Below are 26,622 nucleotides of genomic sequence, written 5' to 3'. Positions count from 1 at the left end.
TTGCAAGTCACTACTACCTACACAAATTTATCTAATGAATTTGCCATCATATCATATCTAGTGCTCATGCAACAGAACCTAATAACAATATACAGTACCTACCTATGCGGTTCGTGATCTGCAAACGAGTTCTATAACCTCTTTAGCTAAGAAGTCTTTTCTATACCTTGAAACTGCCTTGCAACCATCACGACCAACATATCGAAACAGTTCATTTTGATCTTATGGTCGTATCATAGATTCTGCTTGGACTTGGACTTGAAGTTTTATAATTTCATAAAATTCTTTTACCAGATTGCGATTGAGGCATTCGTTGTTGTGGTTTCATTCTGCGCGCATCGAAAAAAAAAATGGAAATTTTAGCAAGTAAGTTTGATTTGTAATAAAAATTAAAAAAAAAAGAAATTCTGGTGTTCTACCCAATTTAAGTTATTATGGTTTCGTGTTGTGCGTCATGTTGGTGAAAGCCTTTTTTTTTTTAATAATTGTGATGTGTACCTAATAGGTATTTATTTCGTCAGTTGGTGCTTTTGTGTAAATTTTAAGACTGAACTTTTTGGTTTAAGTGATTTACTCACAATTGCATTCAATTAAATACATAATTCTACTGAGGAAATTATTGATGTTTCTAAAATATGATTAGGTATCTGTACCAACTCTCAGTATCTATAGTTTAAATTTTAACTGTGGTGAACATAAGGTTTTTGACCTATTTTTTGTTAGCTGGTTTTTAATTATGCCATTTGATTATGTTTCTTCGTGATTCTTTTTATAATAATTCTTATTCTTTTAAAAATGAAATTTCAAAGCATATGCATGTAGGTGTGCATTTTCCTCTTTGGATAAAATGCTTGAATTTATTGAGTGTCTCGATTCAAGAAATAATAATTATATTTTTTATTTGGCTTATTTTGTTGCACTTTGTGGCCTTTTTCTTATTTCCGGGTAGCTATTTAAGGAAACTGCAATATGATAAAAATCTGAATTTTTATTTTTAATTGAATTAAGTTGATTTGTTGCTTTTTTCGAACAAAATTTTGAGGATAAAATGTAAATAACAAAGTTTTAATTATTTTTAAAACAAAATAACATTAAAACAAAAGAAAAATTATACAAAAAAAAAATATGTTATGTCTTAAACATAAACCAGAAAATTCTTAAATCACGCTCCACAAAGTATGAAACCAAAACCAGATAATATGAAATTGGTGTGGACGTTCATTTGATTGTTGTTTTTTTAGGCTGGATTATCAGAATGATTTAAACAGTGAAAAAAGGAAAACAGTGCTTACCTATAGAAACCGTTACAATACATGTTTCCTCACATCAAATCATAACTTCAAAAGTAGTCAAAAAACGTTTTTTTTTTTGCATTTTCTAACGGTTATATTTCAAAAACGGTACGTGATCGAATAATTCTGAATCGGTTACGAGTTCAGCACATTGAAAACCAATGGAAAAAAAAGTATAATTTAGAAGTTTAGCCTCGGCAGCAAAACTTTGTAGGCTTGTGTAATTATTGACCTCGTTTAAACAAAAGAGCTGAGCAGCGAGATTATTTTTCTTCTATAGTAAGAAGTTTTAACTTAGAGCAAATTTATTCACTCAAAGTTGAAAACAACTTTAGGATTTTTATTTTCAACTTGAGAATTTATGTTTGTTCACTCAAAGTTGAGGTTTTCAACTTCTGTCATTGTCATTTTGTTCCTTTTTTATTTTTGTTCCAAAAGCGTGTTTGCTATAAAATCATCAGAAAATAATAAAATTAAATTACCTTATTGAAGGTCTGTTTAATGAGTATGATTCGCACAGAAAAAAAAACGGAAAAGATTCAAAAAGTACATGTTTGTGTGTTCCATGAAAGAAAACTTTGCCCCACAAAATCATTACAGCCAATTTTTTTTAAATTTAATTTTAAAAATTGATGGGCAATAGTCTAAAATATAAAGCTTGAAGTTGTACTTTTCTAATCTTTTTTGTTCTGACTGTTTTCACGTATTTGTGCTGTTCTGATCTGTTCTAGATTTTTTTCACTAAACAGACTTTGAGTCACCATTATTATCATTCAAGAAATTAATTATGAGCTTCTTAAGTTGAACATTCCTGTTTTCATTTTCTAGGAATTGAAAATATATTCTGAGAAAATTTTCAACAATGTACAAAATGAATATAAAATAAAATGCACGACTGGGGTCGCACGTACTTGCTCATATGATAAAAGTAGCTTTTTAGGAAAAATATTTGAATTAGTTATAGTAGTTTGATTTTTTGAGGAGTTTCATAAGAAATGCGAAAATATGTAAATTTTTTTTTAATAATTTCTTACGCCATATTTCCGTTACCCGTATTTTTTGAGAACAACTAAAAACGCAGCTATGTTAGATTTACGTACAACATAACGTGTGTTAAATTTAATCAAAATCTTTAGAGTCGTTTCCGAGAAAATTGTAATAACTCATTAATGGTGTACGGGAAGAGCCGACATCAGCGATTTAAAAAAAAATTAATATCATATTTCCACTATCCGTTTTTTTTTTGAGAAAAACTAAAAACGCAGTTATGTTAAGTTTACGTATAGCATTACGTGAGTCAAATTAATTTAAAATCGTTAGAGCAGTTTTCGAGAAAATTGCAATACCTCGAACACGTTGTATGGGAGGTACATGTTCTAAGAAAGATATTAAAAAACAAAAAAAAAAAAAACCAACCTTGGAAATTACGAAAAAATCATCTGTACCAAATTTCAAGAAAATCCATCCACCCGTTTAAGCTGCAGCTTCATGTACAGCTTTTTTTGACGACGCACAGACCGACGGACGTCATGACGAAAACCACTTTTTCGGACTTCTCTATCATCGTAATGTTAGTTTTGATTAAAACCTCGAATTTTTTTTTTGACACGAAACCAATACTTGCCCTATTGAGCAAGTAAAAATCATAGCTAAAATTTAAGATTTTAATGAATCTAAAGATTTAGCCTTAGAGATTGCTTCAAGTTGAGAACTAAAATGAGAATAAAATGGACCTTGGTGTGTTGTTGAAAAGCATTTTTTTATGCATTTGCTTTCTATTACAAATTTAAAACAAAAATATTTATTGCAAATAAAAGCATTTTGCAATAGAAAAAATATTATTGTAAATAAAATATTTTCAGCATTGAAGAAAAAAATTCAATGCAAAATGTGTCCATTTTGATTTAAATATTCGTCGAATTTCTTACAATTTTTGACCATACATTAGCTATTTATACTACATATAATATTGAAGTTATTGTAGGGCCAAATATTAAAAAAAAATATTTAATGTACCTACACATTTTTTAATCCAAAATATTTGTATTTGCAATAAAAATTTTATTTTTAATTTTAAATGCATTTTTTTAATTGATATTTTTACAACCCTGGTTACAAATAATGGGTATTCATGCAACGTTGTAAACTCTTGGTAAATCTGGTAAAATGGTAAATGTGGTAAACTAACTGTCAAACCCATACAAAATTTAGACAAATTTACCACTTTACCACGTTTACCAGATTTACCCAGGTCAGGGCTTACACCGTTTCATGAATACCCCTTATGAAAAAATAAAATCGAACATTTGGTGATAAAACATAATGGAGTACGCTAGGATGGTAGTGCCCGATATAAAGTAATTTTAAGATATTGGGCCGCATTGAATTCCATCTAGTTTTTCATTATTACACAAGTTTTGTTGCATTCAAAATTACACAAAATAAAGCATTTTCACTGGCAAGATACATGATTTTGTGATATTTCACCAACTTAAGAACTTGTTTACTTATTCATCATATAGTTTTGTATCAAATATTCTTCAAAAAACTTCTACTTTGAACCAGTATTTAATTTAATCACAACTCTGAAATGCAATTGTTATAGGTTTTATATTACAATTTTCCACTTCAAAATTTTTAGAATATTTATTAAATGTGCCTTATAATAAATATAAATTCATTATTTCTTTTAGCATTCACATTACTAGCAATTTCAATTGCCGTAACCTTTTCGTTACCAACTGATTCAAGTAACCAAAATGATTTAAAATCAGACCTCAAATATGCCAGCCGGTTATCACAAATGATTGCAACTAACCTACTAAAGGATAGCATGGAAATCGATGGAAACAATGTTTACTCTCCAGTTGGTGTTGCCACAATACTAGGAGTTTTAGGAGAAGCTGCCGAGGGTGAAACATACAATGAGTTTTTCCATGCACTTAAAGCACCTTCTTCAAAGTTGGCTTTACGACAATCGTTTAAAAATATTTTGAGCAGTTTCCAAACTCCAAATTCGCCATCTTTCAAAGCATGGTTTTATATCTATCGCAACTATACAGCTCGTGAAGAATTCAAGCAGATACTTACCAATTATTACTGTGTCGATGTAAAGGATATAAACCGCAGCGAGTATAACTGGGATGAACCAAATACTTCAATTGACTCCTCATCAGAGTCTTCCAGCACAAGTAATAGCAAAGATATTGTCGGTTTCGAAACTCTAAAGACATTAAATAACAATGAAGAAGAGGAAAAGGGTGCTGCTATTACTGATGTTGAGCCTGTCAAAGAAGCATCGAAATTTGATAAATTCGTCGATGATAAGCAATATGTTGAAGCACCATTAATTAGAGAAGAAATAGCCCGTGAAAAATTGCAACAAAAGATTGAAGGGGAAGAAATTATAAACATGCTTGCTGCAGATGAGCCAACTAAAAATAATATTAACGAGGACCTCAATAACATACAAGAAAATGAAACAGTTCAAGATGAAGAGAAAATTGAAGCGATTCGAAAAAATCTCGCAGAGTTGAATGAGAATCAATCAGGAACACAACAACTAATCGAAGAAGAATCCAATGAACCGCAAAAAGTAACAATACCACTACAAAAATTGGAAGATGGTGGCGCCGAAATAATGCAAGCTCTTGAATCCCATTTCACTTCAAGAAGAGTAAGTTTCACTGCCCATAAGTTTCCATTAATATTTTTTTTTTTTTTTTTTACATTGTTTTGTTTTTTGTTTTTTTCCAACTTCCAGCTCAGTGGAGCACGAAGCCTTTTCGGAAAGGATGACATTGCATCAGCACTTAGTGCCAATTCTATAAATGGCAGGGATGCGGGTTCGAGGACAAAAATGTTACTTTTCAATGGATTGTACTATCGCGGTAATTGGGCTTATCCGTTCCAGGAGTTGCGTTCCAGTCCAAATGGTATGTTCCATGTGACATCGGACCAAACTCTTAGCATTCCAATTATGCATGCACGTGGAAAGTATCTTGTTGCAGATTTGGAGGCACAAAATGCATGTGCTGTTTCTTTTCCCTATGAAGTGAGTATTTTAAATTTAAGAAAACATGACGGCAACGTAATGACATATGAAATCGCCAATCCAATATTCTGTAGTTTAGTTTTTCTTAATTTGAATAAATTGAATGCGAATTTATTTTGGGACTCTGAATAGATAAATACTCTAGACTCTATAGAATTTTCAAACTCCACCAACAAAAGCGTAATATTTAAATATTTATATGAGTGCGAGTATTTTTGATGCAAAGCTCTATTGGATTCTAGAAAATTCTTGAAAAAAAAAAACAAAATTCGGCTTCAAGATACATCTTATATTTATAAATGGTTTTCAAAAAAGAAAAGAATGTTTTCAAGTGGAACTCGTTTAGCAACGTGATTGTTTCTTCTATCGTCATATTTTTCCTTCAAAAGATTGTATTTCTGATACAATCCTCGATTTTTAGCTCATAAAATGTGCTATGTGAAGCTGGCACCCCCAAATGCTAATTTTTTTTTTTAAACCTGAGTGCCCAGAATAGCCCAATTTTTATTTTCGCTATCCTACGCTTAGTTTAAAAATTATAGTAGAATTAGTTTTTAGTCGCTTCACAAAAATAAGTACGCATACACCTCAGTGACTTTTTTTTTTAAATTTATAATTAAGAAAAATTAAATCCACTGGTGTTTGCATTGCGCCCTAAATGTTATTTATTTGACTTAGAATTTTTACTTGATTGACTGTAGTTCACATCACAGTAGGTACAAAAAATCAGGTAATATCTTCCGAACGTTGTCAAAATTTACCCGAGCAAAAATGGAATTCCGGCGCACCACCGCTGCACCGCGTCCGCAGCACTTTTTGACCGCCGCACCTACGCTGCAGCACGTCCGCACTATGATCAAAAATTTCTAAACCGCCGCACCACCGCTGCAGCACGTCCGCACTATGATCAAAAATTTCTAAACCGCCGCACCACCGCTGCAGGACGTCCGCACCGTTTCATTTTGAAAAAATGAAAAATATGAAAAAAATTCGCTGTACCAACGCCGCCGCACCACGACTGCAGCACATCTGCACTATTTCATTTTGAATGAAAAATTCGGTGCACGACCGCCGCACCACGACTGCAGCACGTCCGCACTATTTAATTTTGTATGAAAAAAATTCTATTCTCGTACTTATACAAATGTTTAAGCCGTCTTCAATGTTATTTTGACTTAAGTAACAAATTGCCAGTTCATGCAAACATGACTTGGTAGTCGAGTGGTTAAAGCGTTGGACTTCTAATTGAAAGTGCTCGGGTTCGAATCTCCTTCTCGTCGGTAGTTTTTTTTTTTTATTTTTTAAAATTCCAAAATTATGTATCATGGTGCGGCGAATTTTTCATACAAAATGAAATAGTGCGGACGTGCTGCAGTCGTGGTGTGGCGGTGGGTGCGGCGAAAATTCCTGCAAACGGCGGTGGTGCAGCGGTGCACACTGGGGATTTTGCGGAAAAAAGTCAAAAATTAAAGGTTCCTCGGAGAAAATTTTAAATAGTATTTTTAAATTCTAGAATAAAATCTGAATCAAAATCAGAAAGAATTACTAAAATCGGACTTGTAGTTTACTTTTTAGAGCCTTGTAAAGGGACAAGTTGTTGAAAGTATGAAAAACGAAGTGAAAATACCCTCAAATTAAAGCTGTGTAATTTTTTTTAGCTTGAGCCGACTCATACACTTTTATTTTTCCGTAAAGAAGCCATTGTTTGTCTATTGTAAATCGAAGAAATTATTAATTTTAAAGATGTTAATTATTTTATATAATTATTTAAAGAAAAGAGAAAAAAATGGCTTGATTTTTTCATATTTTTGTATATATTATTTAAGCTACACTTGCCTACAGTTAGAGACTATTAAAAACTTTTTCCTTATGAAATTCCCTTTCAATGAAGGCCAAATTTGGGTGCCACCAGGTGCCACTGCGTTTTTTATTGGCAATTGAAAACTTCATTTGGTCGCAAAAATCATTTTCTTAAAAATTACTTAAAATAACAAAAAAAATATTAAAAATCAATGGTAACACTTACAGTTATAAATGATACTTTTTTTAAAAGCCAAAATATTAGGCTTAATTTGAGTTTTTAAATCAAGTTCTTTAAGTGAATTGTTTTTGAAATAATCGATTTCAAAGTCAAAATTTTGAAAAAAAAATTAAAAAAAACATATCCAATACTATTTTTGACAAGGCTGGGGATTTGAATTCAATTTGAATGATGAAGAACACTGCCTTAATTAATTCCTTACCAAACACTGAAAACCATATGTTTCTATGCCTTCTAGTTTTCGAGAAAATTGAAAAGTAAAAAACCTCCTTTTTGTCAGATTTTTGTTTTTTTGGCTGCAAGCTTGAAATTCTTATCCGAAAAGACAAATAGAGAAAATAAAATTAATTCGTAATACATTTTTTTACAAATCTACTACAATAAAATTACATTTCATTTTTTGAACTTGGCTCAGAAAAATTAATTTTCGTTATATGTAACTGAAATGTATGTACATAATATATTGAAAACTATTCAAATTAAAAACGAGTGAAAAGGGATTATGCGTCTTCCCAAATAACATTTTGTGGTTAAAAAGCGGAAAATAAACCGGATATTAACTCTGGTTATTTAACGGATAAGTTACAAAACTCGTTAAAAAAACGTCTTAAAGACGTTCCAGAAACGTCTCCACAACCGAAAATGGTCAGTTATTTTTTAACTTCGTCTAAATAGGGTTTTTAAAAAACCCACTTTTTTCTACAAATACTGGGTTTTTAAAAACCTAATTTTTACGGTTATTAAATAACTGTTTATTTTAAGTTAAAAAAGAACTTGAAATAAACCATTTACGGCTATTTTATAACCGTTTACAAACCGTTATTATACAGTTTAAAAAAAAACCTGTACTGAGTTATTTGACGGTTTTTTTATAACCGTTTTACTACGGTTATTATAAAACCTGTAATTTACGTTATTACAGGTTTTTTTGAAACCTGTAATATAACAAGTTCTTATAAAACCTGTTTTAAACGTTATTTTACGGTTTTTTTTATAACCTCTTACCTATAGGTTTTTATAAAACCTGTAATAAACGTTATTTGACGGTTTTTTTTATAACCGTTTTCCTCCAGTTTTTTTTAAAACCCGTAATAAACGTTGAACAGGTTTTTATAAAACCTATAATAAACGTTATTTGACGGTTTTTTTATAACCGTTTTCCTCCAGTTTTTTTAAAACCCGTAATAAACGTTGTACAGGTTTTTATAAAACCTATAATAAACGTTATTTGACGGTTTTTTTATAACCGTTTACCTACAGTTTTTATAAAACCTGTAAATAACTTCGTACAGGTTCTTATAAAACCTGTAATAAACGTTACTTGACGGTTTTTTTATAACCGTTTATTTATAGTTTTTTATAAAATCTGTAAAATGTTATTTCACGGCTTTTTTATAACCGGTTATTTACAGATTTTAAAAAACCTTTAAAATGTTTGCTTACCAACATGCTGCAAACCATAAGATTCTTCCCAGCTGAAAATTTAATATTTTAAATAAGAACGCTGAAATTTAAGTTAAGTGAAACATTATTTTTTAATGAATTTAAAACTAAAACTAAAAATAAAACTAAAAATAAAACTAAAAATGAAACAACCTATGTCGTGGATTGCCCGTCAGAGGCAGAGGAGCTGGTGTTGGAACTGTAAAGAGAAAAATGTTAACTTAAATGTTGATTATAATTTTTTTTTAACTTACGTGGACGGTTTTCCCATTCGAAATGGGGCTTGCTTTAAAAAAGCTTTGAAAAATGAAGCACCCTCGGCTTCACTGTAAGTGGGGAACCTTGTTCGGACCGCTTCCATTATAGTTTTATATAAAAACTTGTATTGGCTGAAGCTTTTGGCGTTTGTGCCCAGCCAAGAATGTTCCGCCAGTAGTGCATCTGTAAAAATGCACTTGCATATAGTGGGGATCGTTTTCGTTCCGTTGACCCCCCCATATGAGCCCAACTTACGGACCTGAAAGAAAACAAAAATATGTTTTAAAAATAATGTGCTTTAAAGTGTGTTAAGTTTCGCATCTTTGAGTGCAATATGACACAGACCCCTAAACTTTTAAATTTTCTGAATCAAAGCTTAATACCTCTCTAAAGAAAGGAGACGACAAGTGTGACATAATTATTTACCTAAGTTGTCAAAATCATTTGTTGAAATAAATGTAGCTGATGTAGGCACAGTCCCAGCTCTCGTTTATGAGATATTCCAGGTTATTATTTTAATTTTCTAATGGAATACCTGTATCTCAAAAACGAGGGCTGGCAGGAAGATTCTGATTTCGAATTCTAGTTCAGCACATCGTCGCCCTAGTATTGAAGTGCCGTATACGCCATTTTTACATTTTTGGGAAATCACATTTAAATGTTCGGAAGATAATTGCGAAAGAACTAACCGCTGGTATTTTTTGATATTTTAGTATGATATATAATTAAAATGTGACTTTTATATACATGTTATTGGACATCTGCAATTCGTTTAGTTTTCAAAATATTTAAATTTTTGTCCAAAATGAGTTTGCCATATACGCCATGAAAATCAGAAGTTTCTTTTATTCATAAACACGTACGTCAAAAAAAAACAACGTACGTCAAAACAATTCTCAAAATTTTCTTGCATTGCATGAAAAATTTGACGTAAATGCCAAAATTTCTTGTTTTTGTCAAAACAATAGTGAATATCTCGGCAACGAAAAAAGATAGAAAAAAACGGATAGCAGATTTGAAAAGAGCAACTTCGAAAACATACGACTGCATACCTAGTTCAAAAAATGCAATTTGGCGTATACGGCACTCCAATACTAGGGCGACGACATCAAAAGCATAAGTGGCTTTGTTTAAGAATATTTAAAGAAAAATCAATTTTATTGGTCTGTGTCATATTGCATTCAAAGATTTCAGGATAAAAATAAACTATCAACATAAACTTAATATTTTTAGAGAAGTAACAAATGAAAATGAAATCAATATAGAATCTATTGATATCTTATAAATTCAAATATTTCATATATTTTGGTACTTACCAATTTTTTTTTTAACAATCCATTTTGATGGAGTTTTTCCTCCATTTCCTCAATTTTTTGGACAGAGGTAAGTGGGAAAATTTCATCAAGTTGCAGTCCCTCATCCACTTCCTCTGCATTGTCTTTTCCAATTTTGGACGCCAACAAATTGACCGAAACTTCGGACTTCGCCATGAATGCCTCCAGCATTCCTTGCATGGCCTGCACCTTCACCTCAGTGGAACGCTGTCTTTCCAAAATTTCGTCTATTTTGGACGACAGTTCCTTGAATTGGGTACTGGTGCTGGGGCCTATAAACAATTTAAAATAAGAGTTATAGTAAAATACAAAAAAAAAGTAATACGGTTAGTGAAAGAACTTATATGCTATCTCAGCTGTTACTAAGAGGGACTGGAGTTTATCCTATTCAAATAACATTGGATAAACCCCAGTCTAAGATAAGCTTGAGTTTAAAAACGACTTTGAAAATGGTACTAGTGTTAAAATACATTTTTTACCTTCATGCGTGTATAACTCGGAAATGACATTAGTGATGGTAACATCTTCATTTGGGGGGGTGAACGGGGAAACGTCTTGAAAATTAGAAGTAAGTATGACAAAATTAGTTACTTTGTTCCCATGTTTATAATTTTTTAATTTTAAACTTACCAGAATTAGGAATCAAAGTTGACATCAATTTGTTCAGATCTGTCATGTATTCCGAAGAATTGGTGTCGATGGTCTCTTCTTCCGTATTTTCTTCAGAAGAAGACAAATACTCGGCATCCTTTTCCTTCTGAACTGCTTCCTCCCAGGAACCTTAAAAGGAAATACATGTTTCGTCGTAAATATAAGTGGCATGAAAGGGATACAAGAAAATATTTGTTCAAAAGGTGAAGCGGCTTAAGACCGGCCGAACAGCTCTGATTTTGACGATTTTTTTTCAAACGTAGGTAATTAAAAATGCTTTAAAGTCTATAGATTAAAAATTGCCGATGTTGCCGTATTGTTTTTTAAAATTACAATTAAATTTTTTTTGAACAAAACCATTTTTTTTTTGCTTAAATTTCATAAAACAAATGATAGCAAAAGATTCTCTAGGTTATTTAAGAAAAAAAAAATATGAGGGAGCAAGGGACAATCTTCCATCGTTTAAGAGATAAATGCAATTTTCTCATAATCTGACTTTAAACACAAAAAAAATATTTTGAAAACAACGGCAACACCTACAATATTTTAAAATACATTTTTAAAAAGCCAGAAGCTCATTCTTATCTCCTAAATTTAAATCCACTAAATTTAATCAAGAGTTTTTGAAAAAAATTTCAATTTCAATGGGTTTTTTTTGATAAAAACTGAATTTTTGCTTTGAAATAATTAATTTTCTCAAAGACTTTGGTAAATAAGAACTTTAAATTTTTGCTATTTAACTTTCAACAATAAGGGCTATTGACTGAAGAAAAAATTACTTTATATTTAGATGTTGAACTTTAAAAAACAAATAAGTAAAATTTTTTTTCAAAACTTCTATTAAAAAAAGTTCTTCGAAAATGAAATACTTTTTAATTTTTTTCATAAACCGTAATTCATATTGACATTTTCTTTTATAATTTCAAATCGTAATAAATGTGGCCAGAAAAATTTGAAAATAAATGCATTTTATAGGTATTACGAAAAAGTTTAAAAAACGACATCTTAAAATTTTTTCAATAATTTTTTTTTTTCAAAAATCTGAGTTCAGATACCATTCTTTCAAAAGCTCTTAATTCAATGAACTTAATTTTAATTTTACAAATATGACTAAATTTTTAGCTTTTTAAAAATGTATATTTAAATGTTGTAGGTGTTGCCGTTGTTTTCAAAATTTTTTTTTTGTGTTTGAAGTCAGATTATGAGAAAATTGCATTTATCTCTTAAACGATGGAAGATTGTCCCTTACTCCCTTATATTTTTTTTCCTTAAATAACCTAGAGAATCTTTGCTATCATTTGTTTTATGAAATTTAAGCAAAAAAAATTGGTTGTGTTCAAAAAAAAATTAATTTAAAAAAAAATCTTCAATTAAATTTAAAAAATTTGAATAAGTAAAAAATTAAAACGACAACACCGCCAAATTTAAAGTATTTTTAATTACCGACCTTTGAAAAAAAGATCATCAAAATCTAAGCTGTTCGGCCGGGTTCCCTAATATTGCCAATTTTTGAGCTTTAGTTACTCCACTATATGTGTACATTAGACCGTTCGTTGTGTTTTTTTTTATTAGGTCAAGCTCTAAAGCCAAGTACGCTGCTGATATATGAGAAATACATAGGATTTTTTTTAATGTTTAAGAGTTTTATTTATCCCTACGTTCAGTATATTCCAAAAAAATGTTGGAGATGGTTGGAAATTACCCTTTAATATGTAATTTTTTGAGGAAAAAACTTTTTTTTTACATATTGAAAGGTCATAATCGCGATTACTTTAAGTATATGAAAGGGGACCTAAAGTGTATCAAAGTTAACGTAACTAAGCTGTCAAAAATAGGCCCCCAGGATAAACTGCTTTAAGTTTAGATACGAATAAAATTTTACTTGGAGAAAAGTGGTCTAAGTGAACTTAATAAAAATAAAATAAAAAAGATGTAGCTAAACTTGTATCTTACCGATGTCATCAAATATTAATTTGCATGCTATGCTTTGCCAATCATCCGATGCTGTGTTGCAATTTTTCCGACTTTGGCCATAATAGCTTCGTTCCATCGATGACCCAATTTTTGGGAACTGCCGTCACGAACTTCCCTTCATCTTCGAGCGTCTCCACAACACAATACATTTTGATTAACAATGTACTAATGGAAAAAAAAACAGATTCAGTGTTTGGTAAAGTTATTTTGAAAAATTTAGAGGAAATATTTTCTATGTTATAAAAATTAGGCAAATTTTCTTCTTCATTTGATTTATAAACGCTTAAAAATTTAGAATAGAACGGTTTTTCGTAAAAATTTTGTTTTTGTTTTAAGCTTGAACCATAGATAACTGGAATGCCATGTCGATATGTTGCAAACTCCATTCTAACAATTATTAGTTATTTTTCAAACTCAGAAGTTATTTTCCAAACTCAGAAGATATTTTTCAAACTCAGAAGTTATTTTCCAAACTCAGAAGATATTTTTCAAACTCAGAAGTTATTTTTCAAACTCAGAAGATATTTTTCAAACTCAGAAGTTATTTTTCAAACTCAGAAGTTATTTTCCAAACTCAGAAGTTATTTTCCAAACTCAGAAGATATTTTTCAAACTCAGAAGTTATTTTTCAAACTCAGACGATATTTTTCGAACTCAGAAGTTATTTTTTAAACTCAGACAATATTTTTCAAACTCAGAAGTTATTTTTTAAACAATATTTAAAATAAATTATAAACAAATAACAATATTTAATATTAATTAAATTAATGATAATTTGACCAATTATTTGAACTATTAATGTTTATGTTGAATCGGGCTTTTTTGGTCACTTCCTTTTATATGCAAATAAAATAAAAAATAAAATAGTATGAAATAAAGATTTTTATTTGCATATAAAAGGAAGTGACCAAAAAAGCCCGATTCAACATAAACAACAATATTTAATATTTAAAATAAATTATAAACAAATAACTTACCTCTTAATAATTTTTCACAGATAGATATTTTTTTAAATTTAATTTATATTTTTTCACAATAACTTTCGCGCACAATAACTTGTCACCACCAGCCACAAAAGAATACTGAGAGATCTGAGAAAAATGAGAGACAAAAATATGATAGGCGACGCGCGACGCTCGAGTATGGTGAATGTGTATGTGTAGAGAGTTGTTGGTTAGTTGAAATTGGGTTGGAACTTAGTTGAAAAATTACCAGGGTTGTTAAAAGGTAAATAACGAGTTGATTAAAAACTTATACGTACTTATAGTAGTTATTTAAAAACTTACTTTAAACTTAGGATTTATAATGGGTTAATTTTAAACCAATAAACAACTTTCATGGTAAAAAGTCAGTAATTTAAAATCTCGTTTCACACTTAAGGTCAAATTTGGTTAATTTCTAGTTTATAAATAGCTTTTTGTGTAAAAAAGGAGTTATTTAAATACTTACTTGAAACTTGTAATGAAAATCTGGTTATTTTTTAGCCCATAAAAGACAAATAAAGAAGTTAATTAGAAACTTTCTTTAAACTTAGGATTTATAATGGGTTAATTTTAAACCACTAAACAACTTTAATGGTAAAAAGTCAGTAATTTAAAATCTCGTTTCAAACTGCAGGTCAAATTTGGTTAATTTCTAGTCTATAAATAGCTTTTTGTGTAAAAAAGGAGTTATTTAAATACTTACTTGAAACTTGTAATGAAAATTTGGTTATTTTTTAGCCCATAAAAGACAAATAAAGAAGTTAATTAGAAACTTACTTTAAACTTAGGATTTATAATGGGTTAATTTTAAACCAATAAACAACTTCCATCTTAAAGTGAGTAATTTAAAAACTCGTTTCAAACTATAGATAAAATTTGGTTAATTTATAACCAATAAATAACTTTTTGGGTAAAAAAAGAGTTATTAAAATACTTATTTAAAACTTTGAGATCAGATTTGGTTAAATTCTAACCTAAAAACAACTTTTTGTGCGAAAAAAAAGTTATTAAAATACTTACTTCAGACTTGGAGTCAAAATTTGGTTATTTTTTAACCCTTAAAACACAAATCTAGAAGTTATTTAAAAACTTATTTATGACTTTGTGTCAAAAACGAGTTATTAAAATACTTTTCTGAAACTTTTGAAGAAATTTGGTTATTTTAAAACCAACTTCAAACTGAGGTTATAATTTAACCAAAAAAATTGGGTTGAAAAAATAACAAGAATGTAACCTGGGTTTTATAAAAGTAAATAAATAGCCAAAATATTTCCTTGGTTTAAAAATGGAATTTTTGAAACTAATTTATGACTTAAAAGTTTATTTTACGTATAATTTTAACCCAAAACAAACCTTCGAAAATACTGGGTTTTTTTTCTAACCTAAAATTAACTACAGACTTTTAGCAACCCGTTTATAGCCGCTTTATGACCGCGGTTATTTGCAGTTATTTTATAACTTTGGTTATTTTGTAACCGAGGTTTGAAATTGTTACTTGGGTTATTATTATACATTTTATTAATAATGGGAATTTTAAGCATTTCATGCCAAGATCTAAGCAGAAATCTTATGGAATGTCTCAAGATTTAAATTGAAATTATTATTGAAAAATACAGATCATCTGACCCCTTCCTTTATTAAGAAGAACCAGAGTCATTTAATTGAGGAAAAAATGGCTCTCTTAAAAGAATAAACTTTTGAAAAATTGTGTATAAAATAAAAAAAGTGTTTTTTTTTTAATAATTTTTAACTATAATTTGGGTTTTTTATTTTGCGTGGACGTGGACCTCGACAACAGTACCTACTATGAGTTATTCTTTTCCATTTAATGTATTTAAAATCGGTGAGGTGGTTCCAATAATACAAAAAAAAATTTAAAAAAAAATGCTATAAGTACATATAAATTTAGAATCGGAATTCTTTATTACTCTCACAAATTTTTTTAAAAGGGCGTGGCAGTGGGCGGAAATGAATAATAATAATTTCTTACGACGAAAACTGTCATCCCTGAAAATTTCATCCAAATCTATTCAGTGGTTCAGTTTTATTTAATTTTGTCCGCACTCCCATACAAATTTCCCCAGTGTGCGGTGCTGCATAGCTCATGATTTTTTTCTTTAAAAATTCAATTTCTATTTTTACTCGGGTATTTGTCAAAAAATGGGCACATATCTGTTAGGTCGGCCTTTAATTTTTATATTTCAATCGCATTAAAGCCTAGTACGCAGCTGAAGTAAAAATTATCCTAATTCCACTTTTTCTCAATTAAACATGCTTATTCCAAAAAATTATGAAAAAAAACTTTTTTCAAATTACCAACTTCTTAAAAATCAAAATTTGTTTTTTTTTAGAGTAAAAATTGTCCTTTTTGCACTTTTTCTCAATTAACCATGCTAATTCCGACAGATAACATCACTTTTTGATATAAGCCCACTTTTAGTTAAAAGAATAATTTTGGTAATTTTTACTTTTTGGTAATTTTTACACAGAAAAAAAATTGTTTTGATTGTTAAGAGGTTGGTAATTTGAAGCAAGTTTCATTTTTGAACTAAGGTGTGGTGTAGCGTTTTTTAAGTACTTGTATGGAATCCCATTATTACCCGGGGCTTTACCATACATACCTATCCGATATAGGCAATTTGTCAAATAAAAATAATGTTTTTCAATTTTCTTTTGTCCTTTGATTAATATTTTAATTCTTTCATTCTAGAATAAACGTTACTCATTGCTGGTGGTGATACCAAAAGACATTGAGGGACTTCATAACTTACTTGAGAACTTAAATTCAGATATATTTAGCCAATTTAAAAATCTTTCTAAAGAAAGAGATGTATACGTTAGTATTCCCAAGTTCCAAATCGAAGAAACATCACGATCTGAATCCATGCTCAAAACAATGGGATTGCAGAAAATTTTCAATCGAGGTGCGGCAGATTTGAGCTTACTTTCTGAAGATCCTGATCTACATGTTGACGAGATTGTTCAGTTTGTAAGTGTCCGAGTGGATGAAGGAGGAAGTGTACAAAATGGACTTTCGGTTAGTAGCAATGTTGGCAGGACATTATTAAATGAAGATGCAGAACAGAAAATTGAAATCAACCGACCATTTTTGTACTTTGTTTTGGACAATGAAGAAGATTTTGTAATTGTCTCAGGAAAAATATCGGTTCCACAATTTAAAGTTGATTTAGGTGTTGACATAAATGTTGAGTATATTCAATCTTAATTATTTGGAAATTTATGAAATGATAAAGTCGAATTGCTTTAAAAGGCAATATAACCTAAGACTGGAATAATTTTTAAACTATCTAAGATCTTTGTAAGTGAATAAAATACTATATAAATTATTCAATTCTGTTTTAATGCACCTTAGACGAAATGTCTAAGACAATACTTAGACTGTGTGTAAAAATTTGGTTCAATATTTAGCCGAGAATAAATTTTTGATATACTATGTACCTACTATTGAGTTGAAAAAATAGTTTTTTTTTAACCCAATTCAAACACGCCCCTTAGTAAAGAAAAATAAACTCCTCAAACAAAACCCCTGCTCAGATGACAATTCCAGACAGGTAAGTACTAGGTATCTAATATCAATATGAACAGGGAAGAGATATTTTAACTATGAATATCTGTTGAATAAGTTTTATTTTTATTTATAAAAGAAATATTCAGCAGACCAAGCATTCAAGATAAAACGCTAACGCTGGTTAAAGTTATTTAAAAAAAAAACAAATTGATTTTTGTTTTTATATTCAAAATCATTTTTAAATGCTTTTGACCTTAAAACAAAGTAGGTATGAAGTAGAGATGCCGCGAACATTGATTTGGCCGAATACCGAATATGTCTTTTTTCTTCTCCATTTGGTATTCGGTATTCGGCCGAATAGTTAAACCGAATACCAGAAAAATAGGCCGAATGCCGAATAGAGGCCGAATGTTCGCGGCATCTCTAGTATGAAGCTTTATTTTGTACATAACAAAAGTTTTTAAGAAACACAATTTAAAAATCGTTAGAACCATTCTTTAAGAATATTTTTTTGTTAAAAAATAAACAAAAATTTGGTAATGAAATGGTATTCTATTCTTTAGAAACTAAACAAAAAAATTTACGCATAAAAATAAAGTTTCAAAATCAACCCGTTTAAAAAAAAATATTTTTCAAAAATAGATTTTTGTTTACAATTATCATTCTTTTCCTGTATTTTAAGAATTCACGATGCACCTATTTACAAAAATATTGGGTTCCGATATTCCTGTAGTACATCTCCTAGAACCTAGAGGAATCTTTTTCTACGTCCTTTACTTTGGCGGATACTTTGTGTCGGAACCAAAAATTTGTAGCTCGCACAGTTTTTGAGTTATTGAATTTTCCGCCAAAATAATTCTGAAGAAGACAAGATATGAAATAATTAAAAACAATAGTTTTGGCTGACCCCAATATTTGTAGCTTTTAAAATGCTTCAACAAACTTGGTTTTTACAGCCTCAACAGTTAAGGCTTGGCCACACCGAAGGGTACATTCAGTAGCGGTACGGGTACTTGTATGAAAAAATTCCAAAATGACACATCAACGTGCAGATGTGGAATTTGTTCATACAATTACCCGTACCGCTACCGCATGTACCCTTCGGTGTGGCCAAGCCTTTTATTTACTATTCAAAATTCCGCTAAAATAAGTATAAAGTTAGAGGACGAAAATTATTAATTTTTTGATGTCCAAAATTGTAGCTAGTTAAATGCTTTCTGCTCAAAAATTTTGTAGTTCCATCCAGTCATTTTTTATTTCAACTTAAAGTTTCGCAAGTGTACTTTAGATTTATAAAAAATAACTTTAAAATATTTTTTTTGCCAGTAATTGAAACTTTTCAAAAAAAAGTTTTCATGTAAACCCCAATTTTGTAGCTGTAACACTTTTAAAATATTCAAGGTTTTGTTTTAAAAAGTTAGCTTCCAAAATTCAAAATAATGCGAAATTCAAATTTTTTTTTTTGAAGAAATTTGAAGTAACCTACTCATATGAATCACGAAAACCTCGATTTTGTAGCTCGGCAAGTTTTCTTGTTATTCAAGATTTCGCTAAAATAAGACTCAACTTCAACGGTCAACATTTTCAAAAAAGTTGAATTTTTAAATTTTTTTTCTTTTCTCGAAATTTTGTACCTTTGCAAAATAAAATTTGTTTCGCAAAAATAAATTTTATAGCTCCTTTCAGTAATTTTTTATTTCGTTTTGAAGTTTAAATAGTGAACTTCCGGTTCGCTGTACTAATGCACAAAAGTTTAAAAAATTCCTTAGCTGTTGAGGCTATAAAACCCAAGTTTGTGAAATTGAAAAGCATTGAAAATCATTTCAGATTTTGTCTGCTAACGTCAGACTGATTTTGGTGGAAAATTCAATAACTGAAAAATCATGCGAGTAAAAAATTTTTTGGTTTACACGACAAATTAGCATTTAATTAGCTACAATTAGTAAGATTAATTTCTTTTTGATTCCGTTCAAAGTGTCCGCCAAAGTAAGAGACGTCTGTTTTCTAATTCTGAAATTATTGTTTCACTGTTTTTTTTTTTTTAATAAACACACCCTGTGAATATTAATAAAGAAGTAATTTATTTGATCCATATTACAGACCGGCAGCTGAACATACGCCTCCTCCTGTTTAAGGGTTAAAGTTCCCTGTCCGGCACCAATCATTACATATATCTAGCCGTTGACAAATGAACCAATACCTATCATGCTATTCTTTTTTTCTTTGCTTATTTTGTGTTCTTATCATTTAACTCACAGCGTACTTGCAAATGCAAAAACATTTGCATGTATGCCTATATTAATAATAAAGAAATCTAAATGTCTTTGGTCATTGTTTAAAGGTAACTTAAACTAAAAGTACTCTAATGAATACAGTAATGTTTCTGTGAAGTGCATTTCATGCATGAAAAATTTACCCACTACTCACTACTCTAGCTGACTCGTAGAAACCTACGTAAACAACTGATAAATACAAATCTGGGAAAACCATTTTTAATCTGAATCTGTTGGCATCATACATTTTATAAATATGTATACAAAGAGATAATGAACAACGATTGTTTTTGACAACATTTTAACTTTTAAGACTGACTTGTTCTCAGAGAAAACCTGTATGCGAACATAAGGCTATTACATATTCACTTAAAGTTTCTACTTCTCGATTTTCCTATTAAAAAGAAACTGCAGTGTATACACAGCAGGGTTGTACAAAATCATTTTTTAAATGCATTTTTTGATTTCCATTACAAATTTAAAAAAAATATAAAAATTTACATTAAAACATTTTTTTTGTTGCAACTGAAAAATATTTGCATGAAAAAAAAATTATTGCAAAAAAAAAATTGCATTTAAAAATGTTATTGCAACTGAAAAATATTGGCATTGAAAAGAAAATTTTTATTGCAAATGTAGGTCAATTGTGATTCAAGTATTTTTTTAAATATTCGTCAAATCTCTTACAAATTTTGACTATTTGGTCTTACATTAGGTTCAATATTATGACTGAAATAGCTAATGTATGGTCAAATAGCCAAAATTGTAAGAAATTTTACGAATATTAAAAAAAAGTTTATTTCACACATTTTGCATTAAATTTTTTTTTCAATGCAGACATTTTTTCATTATGAATCAAATTTTTTTTTAATGCAAAATATTTTTATTTTCAAAAAAAAAAAAATTAATTTTCATTGCAAATATATTTCAGTTGCAATAACATAATGCAAAATTTTTTACTCAAATAAATTTATTTTTAATGCAAATATTTTTCAGTTGCAATTAAAAATTTTTTTTTTAGTGAAAATTTTTTTCAGTTGCAATAAATATTTTTTGTTTAATGCAAATTGTTTTGCAATAGATTTTTTTGTTTTAAATTTCAAATGCATTTTTTTCTATTGATTTTTTTACATTTCTGGTACACGTACAGAGTAGGTACAGCCTTGTAATTTTCGGGCGACGAAACGTTTGTTTTTAATTTTTTAATTTTGAGTTTTGATTTCAAAAAAAAGAAAACATTCAAATATGATTTGTAAATTTCAGGCGACAAAATGATTTTTTTTTTTATTTCTTCCGCATTTAGAGTTTTCATTAAAAAAAAGACGTGTTTTATAAAAATGTTAATACATTTTTTTTTTACAAAATAAAAACTTGTTCATATAAAGTTGTGACGAACCGTACATGCTTTAGAATAAAATGAATGCGATTGAAAGAATAAAATATCAAATGTTATTTTATTGCAAGATCACAACACGTTAGTCTCTCGCTCTGAACCCTGATAATGACTCAAACGAAAATTTATTTTACATTGAGACAGTGCTATTAATTGATCATATTTGACGAAATTAAATTAGTTTTTACTATCCAAATTGCATTAAACAGTGTGTATAAACTCGAACCATGAAAGGTGTGTAGAGAAAGTTATTTTATTCATGTAATTTTTTAATATATTGAAACACTGGTTAAAAAGACATTTCATAAAATTGGCTCCTATCGATTATTGTGACTTAATATTTCATCAATGTTTGCAACAACAATTAACATGCAAGAGCAAATAAAAGTGTATCGTTTGGTGTTTTACATTAAAATTATAGCTAAAAAAACCAATTCATGAAAATAATACATAATATCAATGCATCTATGCACCATACTAGTATTATCCGGAAGTGGGCATTCTTAAAATTGATAAATTATTGTTGATGTTTTCGGATTTTAAACTAAATATTTTTATTTGTTGTATTAAATGGTTTCAATTTCATTTAAAATATGTAAATTCAAACACAATTACTAATGATTTTTAATCCCAAAGTAAAGTTTCATAATATGCAAAACAAAATACCAGTACTCATAAATGCCTTAAAAAAGCACCGAAAAAATGGCTTAAATGATGTCAACAACAAACAAAAATTAATAAATCCCCGACAAAATTAATTTTGTGCGAAAAATTAGTGAAGAATGAGCAAAATAATTCTGGTTTGATCTTTCATTCAGCTGGTGGAGAATATAAACGATCGGTGGCGGCAAACTACAAAAAAAAAAAAACTAAATTAATTTTTGTTCTTCGATTTTGTTGTTAGTTTTGGATGAATATTTTCGGGTCGCATAAGCAGTGGTGCATTGCGGTTCATTTGCCTAGCGGTAACCCAGGATAGCCCAACATTTATGTTCTTAATTCCACCATATTTTCCAAAGATATAAAAACAATTTATTATATCAGAAATCAAAAAAAAATCTGTTGTTTAAAAATGTGCTTCGTTTGCCAAAGGAAGGCTCAGGATATTTTGTTAGCCCGAGCTTAGTTAAAAAATGATGACAAAAAACTTTTTTAAATTATCAACCTTTAAAAAATAAAAATGTGTTTTTTTTTCAGTTCAAAAATTGTCCTTTTTCAAATTTTTCCCAATCAAGCATATGTAGGCATAGTAAATGCAACAAATTCCTCTGTTTTGGTTTGTATTTCTTAGTTCAAAAGTTATATCGCAAAAACTTATTTCAAAATACATAGAAGTAAAATATGTTTGTTTTTCATTTTACATCAATTAGTCAAGGTAAATTTCCGTGAAGCCAAAACTGCGACCTCAAATTTTTTAACCAAACTAGTCTAATTCGTTTGTTCACCATTTGTCCATGTTTGGTTATCCAAAATTTTCGTTTGTCCACAAATTAATTTTTTAGAGCTGTTTGTTGAAACAAAACTTAAGGATTAAAGTTCTCGTAAAGCCTTATGCGACAGTTTGCCTTAACGCAGAGGAAAACGTAGGGAATAAGATTTTAAGTTATAGATACTTAAATATTTAAGTTTCGTTTCAGCAAATCATCGCCCTAGTATTGTAGTGCCTTATACGCCATTTTTACATTTTTGGGAAATCGCATCGGAAACGAAAAAAAGATAGACAAAATGGATAACAGATTTGAAAAAGCACCCTCAAAAACATAAGACTGCATACCTAGTTCAAAAAATGCAATTTGGCGTATACGGCACTCCAATACTAGGGCAACGAAATGGGACTTATAGGAAGTCTGAAAAATTAATCATCGCCTAAAATGCTAAAATTTTGAATAAGGCGTATAAAACCAATTGCATTTGTTTGTTCAGCTCTAGTTCTTGATACATTACCAAAATAATAGTTTGTCCACCCTAAGTTCATGAAATATTAAAAACACAAAATTTGCACTGAACAATTAAAAAGTCCTCAAAATTGCCAACAAAAAGTTACGCATACACCACGACCACAGTGACTTTCTTAGATTCCTCTTATTTAATCACTGACTGAAAACTAAAACCATCTGAAATTTCTTGGCCATTTACTAAATGAAAATTATACGGTTGTACGTTGTAGAGACAAAATTTTTACTGTAGGGCTTACACAGAGCTGCATTATTATAGTTTCTTCTTTAAAGCCAAAAAAAATTTTTTTTAGGGATTTTAGAGGACTTTGAAATTTTAGGCGATTTGGCGATTTTTCATTCTTCAGACTTTATGTTGCAGATTTGGATTCACGAAGATTTACCTTGACGAATAGAAGGAAAATGTAAAACAAACACATTTTACTTCTATATTTTGAAATAAATTTTTGCGATGTAATTTTTGAACCAAGAAATACAAACCAAACCAGAGAAGGAGTTTGTTGTTACGATGTTTAATTGAAGAAAAATGTAAAAAGGACAATTTTTACACTGAAAAAAAAAAACAAATTTTGGGTTATAAGAGGTCGGTAATTTGAAAAAGGATTTGTTGTTCCTAATTTCTGAACTACCCAACCGTACGAAAAAAAAAATGTTGAGCTATCCAGAGCTAACCTTGGGCAAACAAACCACTGTTTTAAACTCACGATTGTGAGTTTTAAACATTGTGTTTAAATTTGTGAAAGTGGAATTTCTTGGTTAACTGATGGTGTACATTATAATTGGCAACAGAAAATATGGTTTATACCGACTTCCAAAAAGGAGGAGGTATTCAATTCGTCTGTAGTTTTTTTTTTTTTTATGTTTGTTATCTCATAACTTTGGACTGAGTGAACCAATTTGGATAATTCTTTTTGTATTGGAAAGCTGGGGCCTGCAGTCATTTCAATTTCGTTCAGTTCTGGATATAGAAACTATGAGAAAAATCATAAAACCCAGTTTTGAACCATGGAAGTCGGTTTTGTTTTTGATTAAAATGATTATTCGTTTTCGAAATGATTGAAATACATACAAGGGAGATAAAGCTTATTTACAACATTAAAAATACTTATTTTTTTTATTTATTTAACATTGCTTTTGGTACTTTAAAAATTATATCTAAATTACTTTTTTTTTATTTTTTTAGCAAAACTTTGCTTTCCACTAATTTTTGTAACATTGCTGAGCAATAATCCCCAATGTCATGCAGAAGAAAATACAAACAACATAACACAAACCAGCAGTAGTAAATTTGCATGGGAACTATTTCAAAACTCAAAAGTCAGTACCAAAGATACAGATAATCTCGTCATAAGTCCATTAACAGTACAACATTTAATATCTGTCTTACAATATGCTGCGGAAGGAACTACAAAAGAACAAATCACACAAGTTACTAATAACATTAGTCCTGCTACACTTTATTACATGCTTCATCCTGTGGGCGCATCTCGTGAAGTAAAATCAGCCAATGGAATTTTTATTGACTCTAACGATAGGGTTAGCGAAAATGCTTCACTTTATATAACTGCAAATGGTGGTGATATTTTCATGTTGCCTCTTCAAAAGAATCCAGATAAGGCCAAACAATTTATAAATACTTGGGTTTCGAATGGTACTGAAGGTCATATTCCTCAGCTTCTTGGAAGTGGTAAAACAATTGAATTTATTTTCTCTATAAACTATTAACTGAAATATTTTAACAATTTAGAAAACGACGTTTCAAATCTTCGAGCATTTTTAGCCTCAGCAATATTTTTTCATAGTACCTGGAAACATCAGTTTAGATCTTCCAAGCCAAGGAAATTCTATACTATGTTCAACGAAGAACTTCTTACCGATTATATGGAGGTGAATTCCTATTTTAAAATGAAGAATGTGGACTTGGGTGAAAATAATTGGGCTACTGTGATAAATTTACCCTACAAAGTAAGCAAACTATAAATTGTTTATGAAGCTTTGTTCTTAACTTTTTTTCTTTTCTAGGAAAATCGTTTTTCAATGTTTTTAATTATTCCTGATCCTTTTACAAATTTAATTACGTTTCTGGAAAAAATGAACTATCGAAAATTTTCCGAAATAATAAAAAATCCTTCAAAGCTGCCCACGACAAAGCTCAATTTGTTTATGCCAAAATTCAAAATTTCGTCAAAGATTTCTTTGGTACCTGCACTTCAAAAGGTTCGAAAGTAATAACTTTTGCATTATATTTTAATAACTAATACATTTTTTTTGTATTCAAGATGGGATTAGTTGATATATTCACCTCACAGTCACGTTTAACAAAACTTATTGATGGAAATCAAGCCTTACGAATAAGTGAAGTTTTACAACAATCAACGTTGGAAGTTGATCAATTTGGTACCACTGCTACATCTGTAACAACAGTTTCTGTTGTCCCATTGAGTGCAGCCGAACCGGATCCTCAAGTCTTTGTGTTAGACACACCATTTTTAGCTGTAATTGTAGAAAATGCAAATGAGACGCCGTTATTTATTGCAAGGATTACAAATCCAGACAGAGGGGCATGATTGATTATTTAAAAGGTGTTCAAATTTTATGAAAAAAAATGAAATTAAATTAAATAAATAATACAAATTAATGGTACAAAATTTTACTTATTTGTTTTTTTTTTTTTGTTTCTATTAAAGTTTGAAATTTTTCAGTTCAAGTATCGAATTATAAGTTTTTCTTCCGAATTTTGTGAGCCAAAGCGCTATTAGTGCCTATAAGGTTCCTATAACACTAACCGTGTGAAACCAACGCTGATATAATACTTCTTAGGATAGGTATTCTTTGTAGAATTTTATGGTGTTTTTAGTTTTTAGTTTAAAAGAATCCGAACATAAAAAACACACATTTGGATTAAGACAGATTTATTGCAATTTCCTTATTCTTTCCTGAAATTGTTTTAGAATTCACGCGATTTTATTTTACTTCCCCGTGTCGTCTGTTGCACTTATTTTTTGAGACATTAATATTTCTATTTTATGTGCAATAAGTATTTTCTAGTTTCTAGTAAACTTATAGGAAAACATTATCGGTTCTAGATAAGAATATTTATCGGAGTATAAGATTATATGTACTTCTAAAGAGTGCAATAGAAGAGAAAAGGTTTCCATTTTGACTCCTTGTAGTTTTTTTTTAAAACGGGTAAAACTAATCATTACAAGAAGCTTCTCTGGATCAGGATCATTATACATTGTAGAAGCAAAATTGTAAGTTTTAAGTAAGTTAAAAATATTTTTAATAAGCGGTATAACAATCTCTGTACTACGATTTTTGAGCTTGCAACTGCAAATATCCAATGTCAAATATCCAAAGCAATATCGAGTTGTAGGTATTTTTTAGGTAACCAGATTTTTTCTCTTTTTTATTTCAAAAGTGTTTGTTTATACGATTTTGA

General features: G+C 29.6%; 3 protein-coding genes across 3 annotated transcripts; 2 read left to right on the top strand and 1 right to left on the bottom strand.

Annotated features, from left to right (window-relative positions):
• Positions 1-241: 241 nt before the first annotated feature.
• LOC129915484 (uncharacterized) lies at positions 242-17,352 on the top strand. Its single transcript, XM_055995032.1, has 4 exons — positions 242-366; positions 3,986-4,968; positions 5,056-5,346; positions 16,741-17,352. The coding sequence occupies exons 1-4, from the start codon at positions 351-353 to the stop codon at positions 17,254-17,256; spliced, it is 1,806 nt and encodes a 601-aa protein (XP_055851007.1). The 5' UTR covers positions 242-350; the 3' UTR covers positions 17,257-17,352.
• On the bottom strand, positions 10,518-14,408 carry LOC129915485 (uncharacterized). Its single transcript, XM_055995033.1, has 4 exons — positions 14,025-14,408; positions 13,027-13,212; positions 11,053-11,202; positions 10,518-10,976 (listed from the first exon to the last, which is right to left on the bottom strand). The coding sequence occupies exons 2-4, from the start codon at positions 13,121-13,123 to the stop codon at positions 10,837-10,839; spliced, it is 387 nt and encodes a 128-aa protein (XP_055851008.1). The 5' UTR covers positions 13,124-13,212; positions 14,025-14,408; the 3' UTR covers positions 10,518-10,836.
• Positions 17,353-21,290: 3,938 nt separating the features above from the next.
• On the top strand, positions 21,291-25,833 carry LOC129916246 (antithrombin-III-like). Its single transcript, XM_055996089.1, has 5 exons — positions 21,291-21,459; positions 24,364-24,867; positions 24,928-25,145; positions 25,203-25,397; positions 25,460-25,833. The coding sequence occupies exons 1-5, from the start codon at positions 21,453-21,455 to the stop codon at positions 25,745-25,747; spliced, it is 1,212 nt and encodes a 403-aa protein (XP_055852064.1). The 5' UTR covers positions 21,291-21,452; the 3' UTR covers positions 25,748-25,833.
• The last annotated feature ends 789 nt before the right edge of the window (positions 25,834-26,622 follow it).

The sequence above is a fragment of the Episyrphus balteatus genome, chromosome 3 (genome assembly GCF_945859705.1).
Source record: "Episyrphus balteatus chromosome 3, idEpiBalt1.1, whole genome shotgun sequence".
Taxonomy (NCBI): domain Eukaryota; kingdom Metazoa; phylum Arthropoda; class Insecta; order Diptera; family Syrphidae; genus Episyrphus; species Episyrphus balteatus.
This window is presented reverse-complemented; position numbering and strand designations above follow the sequence as displayed.

What these genes read in the sequence shown, in the direction of transcription:
- LOC129915484 (XM_055995032.1), top strand. An exon ending in CCCATTTCACTTCAAGAAGA is followed by an intron (nt 4,969 to 5,055) that starts GTAAGTTTCACT and finishes TCCAACTTCCAG; the next exon opens with CTCAGTGGAGCACGAAGCCT. An exon ending in CTGTTTCTTTTCCCTATGAA is followed by an intron (nt 5,347 to 16,740) that starts GTGAGTATTTTA and finishes CTTTCATTCTAG; the next exon opens with AATAAACGTTACTCATTGCT.
- LOC129915485 (XM_055995033.1), bottom strand. Translation starts at nt 13,123, where the DNA reads ATGGAACGAAGCTATTATGGCCAAAGTCGGAAAAATTGCAACACAGCA. An exon ending in ATTAATATTTGATGACATCG is followed by an intron (nt 11,203 to 13,026) that starts GTAAGATACAAG and finishes TTTCCTTTTAAG; the next exon opens with GTTCCTGGGAGGAAGCAGTT. An exon ending in AACTTTGATTCCTAATTCTG is followed by an intron (nt 10,977 to 11,052) that starts GTAAGTTTAAAA and finishes CTAATTTTCAAG; the next exon opens with ACGTTTCCCCGTTCACCCCC.
- LOC129916246 (XM_055996089.1), top strand. An exon ending in TGATAAATTTACCCTACAAA is followed by an intron (nt 25,146 to 25,202) that starts GTAAGCAAACTA and finishes TTTCTTTTCTAG; the next exon opens with GAAAATCGTTTTTCAATGTT. An exon ending in TGGTACCTGCACTTCAAAAG is followed by an intron (nt 25,398 to 25,459) that starts GTTCGAAAGTAA and finishes TTTGTATTCAAG; the next exon opens with ATGGGATTAGTTGATATATT.